An 8,184-nucleotide genomic window follows, 5' to 3' on the forward strand; every position below is an offset into this window, starting at 1 on the left:
TATAAATACTTTGCCTACCTTAGAGATCAGAGGATACTTTCAGCTCATGGTGTACACAAACTCATGCTGAGGGGAGTAAGAAGCTGAATACTTGTGTGTATGTTCTCTGGCTTGAGAATGTGCTGGCTCCACGAGCGTGTCAGTGAGGGCTTTGGTCATACGCAATTAATAAATTCAAAATGTTGTCCTATGCAGCTCGGCTTCTGCTTTATATAATGATATCTATGGTTGCATAAAGCAACTATTATTTCCCTTTTACTAAAGAGTACATGCTTAGTTTTATTCAAACTTTTTTCTTTTCCCCCTCAGTATTCTTAATGTGTAGTAATGCTGCTCTGATCTGTTATGAAAGATGGGATGCTTCCGTCTGTAGGAGAGACTCCATTTATTATATGCATCCTATAACTGAATCTGTGTGAATCACACCTTTAATAGGAAACAAGATTTGTTCCTTAAAGTGGTTGCATCATATAGAAGACTGCTGCTTAATACATAAAAGTATTCTGACTCTGTGTTTATTTACAGGTATTGGAAAAGTAAAAAGGAAACCAAACATGCCTGATTCCTCTTCCACTGCTGATGAAAGCTGCCCTGACACGGAGCGCCTGTATGACCTTAACATGCCAGCTTACGTGAAGTTCACATATTCGGCGGAGAGGGAAGATGAACTGTCCTTGGTGAAAGGCACGAAAGTGATTGTAATGGAAAAGTGCAGTGACGGTTGGTGGCGGGGTAGTTACAATGGACGTGTAGGTTGGTTTCCATCTAACTATGTGACTGAAGAGAGCGATAGCCCTTCTGGTGACCAAGTGAGCACATTGTCTGAAAAACTGGCAGCAGTGGTCAACAACCTCAATAATGGCCGCTCACTCCATGTTGTCCAGGCCCTGTATCCATTTAGCTCGTCCAATGAGGAAGAGCTCAATTTTGAGAAGGGTGAAATGATGGATGTTATTGAGAAGCCAGAGAATGACCCAGAGTGGTGGAAATGCCGGAAGAGCAATGGTCTTGTAGGCCTGGTGCCAAAGAACTACGTCACTATAATGCAGAACCTTCAGCCCAGTTCGGGTTATGAGCCGTTACCGCCACGCTGTGACTACATTGGACCCTCTGTCTCTGGACGATTTGCTGGCAACCAGTGGTATTATGGAAAGGTAACACGACACCAGGCAGAAATGGCACTCAACGAGCGAGGAAATGAGGGGGACTTCCTAATTAGAGATAGTGAGTCTTCGGTAAGTGGTCAGAGTTCATTTTGTGCTTAATTTTATAATAGGTAATGTGCATAACTACTATATCTATATAATGTACATTGTTAAACAGAAGAATTGTGTTTGTTTCAGCAGATACATTGTATTGTGTGTAAGTATACCTGCTATTAGTCTAGATTATCTCGTTATTAAAAAGCTGGTTGGTTTATAGCTGCACGTTTATGTTGGGAGTTTACCGGCAGCTGGAGATCCAAACCTACCCTACCTTAATACTGCCCAGACTCCAAACATGACTTGTAAGTGGTGCCTTAGGACATTGTGGATCAACAGCAGCCGAAGAGCCCATTTCTCCAGTAGAGCTTTGTGCATTGTGCATTGTGTATGGTAACTGATCTGACCCAGAGTATTTAATAGTAAATTTACATGGTTGGATGGGCCTTCTCACTGCACAGGTGTGGGCCTTGTGATAGCAGGCATGGTGTTATGCTATTAAGCTCCACTCTTTCCATAATGCTTTCAAGTGACTTTAATGTATTGGTTTGTACATACATTTCTGCAACTATTACTAAATACATTTATGCTTCTTTCTAGTTTTTGTATCTAAATTTCAGACGTGCCTCTTAATTAAATAATCCTATTAAATATGCTCCACGGAAGGTTTCTGTCCTCCCTGAGCTCGCCTTAGGACACCTGCGTTACGGTTTGACATGTGTACCACCCCAGTCAAACTCCCCAATACTGTACTCTCTGCATTGGATCCAAAAATATATACATACGATAACAAATCATAAACTAGTTGCTGCAAGACACAGAAGAAAGTTAGAAAGAATCTGGCATTTAGTACAAGTTGCAGGAGGGCAAGTACAGGCCAACAAATTAATCATATGACTCTTTAATTTATTTCAAATTCTCCATGTCCGATTTTCTGACTTGTATTACTGTTTCTGCATGTTTTTATCAATGTAAAGTACACCTCACTAGAAAACACCTGTATTCTCTTGGGGAGTCAGCGGATTATCATACACACCTGTTCCAGAAAAAAGGATGGGGACATTTATCCTTATTTAAATATTGGGTATAACCTAACCAGTATTTGTAAATAGCATTTCTTGAATGCTAAAGCTGTTATATTTGTATTGTAATTGATTTTTATAGCAGATAAGACAGCCATGTACTGCTCTTTATATTCTTTAACGCTACATCTATTGTCTTAAGTTATGATTAAATAAGAAAGCAGGAGTGAACACAATTGTGTTGTAGGTCCATATATAACTTGTAATTTATTTTTATTTAACTTTTTCAAGGTCTTGTTTCAGCTGAGCATTACAATAAAAGGCTTTATGAAGGTGTATGCAGAATAGACCCATTAGTTCAATCAAAGAGCAAACCCTCTGCAATCTAAACTGTGTTCTATATGGCAGTATATCTAGCCACTATGCCAGTGGTTCCCAAACTTTTGCAGTTCGCGGCACCCTTAGTCTCCATAATTATTTTCAAGGCACCCCTCCTAAAACAGGACTGCTCAGTTATTATTTTTGTAGTTGTGTCAAAAAATTGTAATAAGTATTTAGGTCAGGACAGAAATACTTATTTAGTTGTATGCAAAAATGCCCCGCTTTGCATCCAGACGCTCTGCCCCCTCTGCATCCAGACGCTCTGCCCCCTCTGCATCCAGACGCTCTGCCCCCTCTGCATCCAGACGCTCTGCCCCCTCTGCAGCGCGCCAGCCATAGCAAAAACAAAACAGAAAAACTTACCAATCCGCGCGGCACCGGGACCCAGCATCTACCTCTCACGCAGCGTGTCACTGAATGTCGATAGTCAGTGACACGCTGCGTGAGAGAGGTGGATGCTGGGTCCCAGGGCTGCGCGGATTGGTATGTTTTTCGGTTTTGTTTTTGCTATGGCTGGCCCGCGGCACCCCTGTGACAGCGGTGCACACTTTGGGAACCGCTGCCCTATACTATACGGCAGTGTATCAGACAAGTACCTTACTGATCAGATTTATGATTTCTGGGGTACGGCCATTTGTATTCCTCTGTCTGCTCCTGTCTCCCACCTACGTGTTAGCATCGATGGCTTTAATTGACTAGCACACAGCAATTTAAGCAACTCCGTTCAAACCTTATGATAGGTTTGTGGTGTGTAAATAAAGGTCTGCATATATTAGGCCCCCAATTGTATAATGCTCCTGTAGAAACACTGCTAGATTACCAATATAGATGGAGATATATATATATATATATATATATATATATATATATATATATATATATATACATACATACATACATACACACACACACACACACACACACACACACACACACACACACACACACACACACACACACACACACACACACACACACACACACTCTGGGTGCCTAGGTTGCATATTTAACCTCTAAAAATAAATAAAAATCTCAAGAAAAATCCTACAAAATAGGTCAGAATCAAATATCTAAAATATTTTAACCCCCTCCTCTTTCCTGCTGGTAAGACTGTTGGTGTGTCTTCCCTGGATACGTGCAGGTTACCCTGAGCCAGGCTGACATGGGGTTATTAATTATGAGTGTGGGGAGCGAGGTCCTGTACAGTCTTACTGAGTTGCTGGGTAGAGTAAGATGTGCAGACTGGTGATTTCATCTCTCAAAAATAGGGGAATGCACAGTAAAATGGAGCAATGCTTTTTCTAAAATGCAGATTATTTATCCTTAAAGAAGCCTTGACCCTCATTGCTTTTTCTTTCATTTGATATCTATTGGGAGTTGATTCGAAGAGCGAATAGGAGGGTGTGCTCACTGCCACAGATGGTGCCAAATGATTGTTTTGAATGGTAGATTATTTATGTCATTGACCGCAATGGGTTTGAGAAGAGAAATGCTGTTCAAAGCAGCAGCTAGCTAGGGTGTACATCCAGATTAATGCCTGTGTACACAAGGGCTTAAATTGAAGTGTTTTAAGGCATGTTCTCAAAGCACATAAATACACTGAGATGCTGTTTGTACAAATACGAATGTAAGCCAAATGGTCCTGTAGATACACTCCCTGACAAGTCTTCACTTTGTGTCAACGTGGGGTAAAAATATGGTGGCGTTCTGTGGCAGTGTTTTAAGGTTCCGGATGCATTGTTTAGTGCATTGAATGCATAGGACTAATTGACAGTTTTCTTGATCACTGTACACTAGCATTTTTTTCAAATGACCATGTGTGCAAACTCTACGTTACCTGCAGACTGTCGGGTCTAGATGCCCTAATTACTCTTTGCCCTAACATGTGTTAAGATGTGCTTTACTTCATAGCAGTCATTTGGTTAGCCTCATGTAGCAGTGTAATGTAGTTTGACTAATGAAAGCTAATAGCTGATTTATTGCTATGGGTCAAAGCACACATTTGTCTCCAATTTCTCTCTTGCTCTCTAATACCTGCTCTGCTGTCTTGCACAGTGTCCATGATAGGTGCATAGTGCCAATCCTGCTGCTCCTTGTCACATCCCAGCTTGATTTAGTAGCACTTTGATTTGCATGTGGTTTCAGGTTCCAAAATCTGTTCCCTTCTATAGCTAGAAGGATAATGATCAGAGATACACTTAAGCATGCACAGGCTAGTTCTGTTGCTAGGTGCAAGCTCCAGGTCGCAGGATCCATGTTTAATTTGGACACATGTAGGTGGCCAATTGGAAAAGATCCAGTGTGACTGGGGCACATTAGTGCAGTTGAAAACAGGCCAATAGCAGTCATGTTCTGACCTCCGTTACAAATATGACAGATAATGTTCTACATAGTTTGTATTATTATCGGGCATCTGTCGTGTTTTGTGCTGCAAATACCTGGCTGTTTACCAGATATATGCTGCAATGTGGCAACATTTATATACTTTACTCTAAAACTATTGTGTTTAATATTTTAATGCCCATGTGTACAAGCCCTAACATATTTGTAAACTGTTTCTACCAATCACAAATTATTCTACAGTAGAGCTCCTAAAAATGGGATTGAATGGACCTTTGGTATGCTTTCACTTTATCTGCAGTGCTTCACATGCTCCGTAAATATAATGAATCTCTGTGGTAGTGCTCATTTAGGGCCCTGTCAAATTACTATTGTGCATTGTGTTGCTGCACAGCTTTGATACACTGTAATGAACACTTCAGTGAGTACGTAGCCTTAGAAACATTTTACTTACATGGTAGTATCTGAACTACCATTCTGGTGCTTTAACATAGCAACGTCTGTACTACCGCTGATATAAACAGATGTTAGGTGGACGACCCTACAATCAGTCTGTGGGTTTAAGATGACATCCAATTCATTCCAGTTCACAAAGTATTGTCTCTGTTTTTTGATTTAATTGTCCTTTGTCCAACAACTTCTAATTGTTTTCTCTCTCCTCCTTTTAAAGCCAAATGATTTCTCGGTGTCATTGAAAGCCCAAGGCAAGAACAAGCATTTCAAAGTACAGATGAAAGACAATGTGTACTGCATTGGCCAACGCAGGTTTACCACCATGGAGGAGTTGGTAGAACATTATAAAAAGGCCCCAATTTTTACCAGCGAGCAGGGAGAGAAACTCTATCTAATCAAGCCTTTGTCTTGAGAATGCCGGGGAGAAGTGAGGGATGGAACTGCAGGTTAGGTGCGTTCACTGAATGACTGACTGAACAACCACAGACTGAAAACCCCCAAAATAGAACCAAAGGCATCTCCTCGCCCTGCTGAGAAGGACGTGTTCTATATCGTTACTTTCCTCATTATCAATTGGATTATACTCTTTCATGTAATTTTTCTATTTGCTTTCTATACCCCCCAACCTTGTGCATAACCCCCCCCCCCTTTTTTTTTTCTTTCTCAATTCTGCCTTACTATTGTAACATATCAGACTGAGAAATGTAAAACCTCTGCATTTGGGGTTCTAAGCAATGCGATTGTGAGGATCACACCAGAACGCCACATATCACATCTACATGCTGCTTTTTTATTTTGTCCACTATATGAATCCAATGGGCATCATCAACATGGATCAAATGCTGTTTTCACTGTGGAATTATACCCATGTCTTCTGCCCTACCTGCCATGTATCGGACTGGCACCGTGTTATTAGCAATGTTTCTTCATTAGTTCTGTTCTTATTTTTATCCAAAACATTTCATATTTATTTGTTTACAAAGCATTGGCTGCCTTCCAGTTCAGGTGCTAGTTCAAATATTTAATGCACCCACCTACAAGGTCTTGTACCTCTTTCTGTAGCTTGCCCTAGCTCTAGAGTATTTCTGATAAGCAGATATTGTTAATTCACACTGCTGGCAATTGCTACTACTTTGCTTTTATAACTATTTTTTTTTTTTTTTTTTTAAATGCCACCTCTATAACGTCTTTGCAACCCGTGGTACCCTTAACTATTATTAACCTATAGGCCCATCATCCTTTGTCTGTGACTGGCAGGGTGTTTTGGGGCTTGCAGTTTAATACCTGGTAAGACATCACTGATATAGCATGGGCCTACAATATTATTTTACTTTTTCCACAACCCAGAGAAAACAAACAACTTTCTTGTATTTGCATTGGTTACTTTTAATTGTATTTTTCTAATGTGTGCCAAAGCCTTTAGTCTATTAAAATATCTTCCCTAGTGAGAGACACTAACAAATCTAGGTACCATAAATCAAATATTACATTTAAAAAAATAAATTGTATAATCCTTATCAAATTTAAGTCACTATTACAATATCTTTTCCACCCAATCTTTACGTACATTACTGTTACGACATAGCAGTGGTAGTAAAGTAGTTATCCTGTGGCGTTCCTTATTCTGTGTAGATACCCTGAAGATGATTGTAATGGTGTAGATGCTACCAGTGGTGGTGTCCATCTTATTTTAGCTTAGCAGTATCACAGTGGTGTCCCAAGTATTTCCCCCTCCCTATACACAATGCCAGATGCACTTGACATGCTGAAATGAGCAACAGGGGTCACTTCTTCCTGTGTGGGGACAACTGCAACACCAAAGAAGGAGCAAGTTTACTCTTGAAAATCACATTGTCCGTCACCTGCACACAACTGGGCAGCCGTTTTGTGTACAGAACCAATATTCACAATGGTTTTGAAGCACTTGGTGCCTTTATGCCTCAGTGTCATGTCACTAGTTCCTAGTGAATGGAAAGGATGAATATTCATTCTGCCTGCAAAATGGCTGCCTCCACTGTGTGTACATTTATTGCTGTCAAAAGTAGTCCTTCAGATGGACATACATCACTGTATTACCTATTACTTCCTGTCTGTGACGAGGGTTTCCTGATATTGCCCACCAAGCACTGATCTCCTTAAAGCCCTCACCTCTAATCCCATTAATAAGCTAAGTATTATGTTCACTTTGCTCTAAAATGTAACCCATATCATTAGGTTTAGTTCTCAGTTTTAGACTTGCCCTTCAGTCAAGAGCTTTTAGCAAATAAAAATGTCCTTGTAGTATCTACTATTTGATTTAAAAGACCAGAACCAGAATCTTGTGTGTGTTGGTGAATGAGACAAAAAACAACCCCAGAATATATTGCATGATGGAGGTGCAGCGCTTCTTGGGTTTTAAATTAAATATATGAAACTGATTTATTCACACACAAGAATAAACTTTTATATTGAGAAGAGACTGGTTATTTATTTCATATATGTGTGGCCATCAATCCTTTAAATTGTGCCTATTATCTAAATACAGTAGAGGCAGCCATTTTTGGACCAATCCATTTCAGGAGGCTGTAGTTCCTCGAATTACTAGGAACCAGATACATCACTCAGGCATTTAGGGCTTTAGAAATGTCACTGCTTCCTAGTAAATTGATATGCTGTATAGTGTTAAATATTCGGTTAGTCCACAAAATAACTTATTCTGTGTGAATATTGGTTTCCACAAAATGGCTGTCTCCAGACTTTATGCAGGGGGCAGGAACAATTTAATGTTACACAGGAGGTCAGTTGAC

General features: G+C 40.1%; 1 protein-coding gene across 6 annotated transcripts in view; it reads left to right on the plus strand.

Moving 5' to 3' along the window:
* The window catches only part of NCK1 (NCK adaptor protein 1), a 69,404-nt gene extending 61,552 nt beyond the window's left edge, over positions 1-7,852 (plus strand). For all 6 annotated transcript variants that reach the window (XM_075201540.1, XM_075201543.1, XM_075201539.1 and 3 more), the window contains 2 exons: positions 526-1,235; positions 5,616-7,852. In XM_075201540.1, the coding sequence (XP_075057641.1) occupies positions 526-1,235; positions 5,616-5,810 (905 nt within the window). In that variant the 3' untranslated portion in view covers positions 5,811-7,852. The remainder of the gene's footprint in view (positions 1-525; positions 1,236-5,615) is intronic.
* Positions 7,853-8,184: the final 332 nt, after the last annotated feature.

This window comes from Mixophyes fleayi, chromosome 3, assembly GCF_038048845.1.
Source record: "Mixophyes fleayi isolate aMixFle1 chromosome 3, aMixFle1.hap1, whole genome shotgun sequence".
In the NCBI taxonomy this organism is placed as follows: Eukaryota; Metazoa; Chordata; class Amphibia; order Anura; family Limnodynastidae; genus Mixophyes; species Mixophyes fleayi.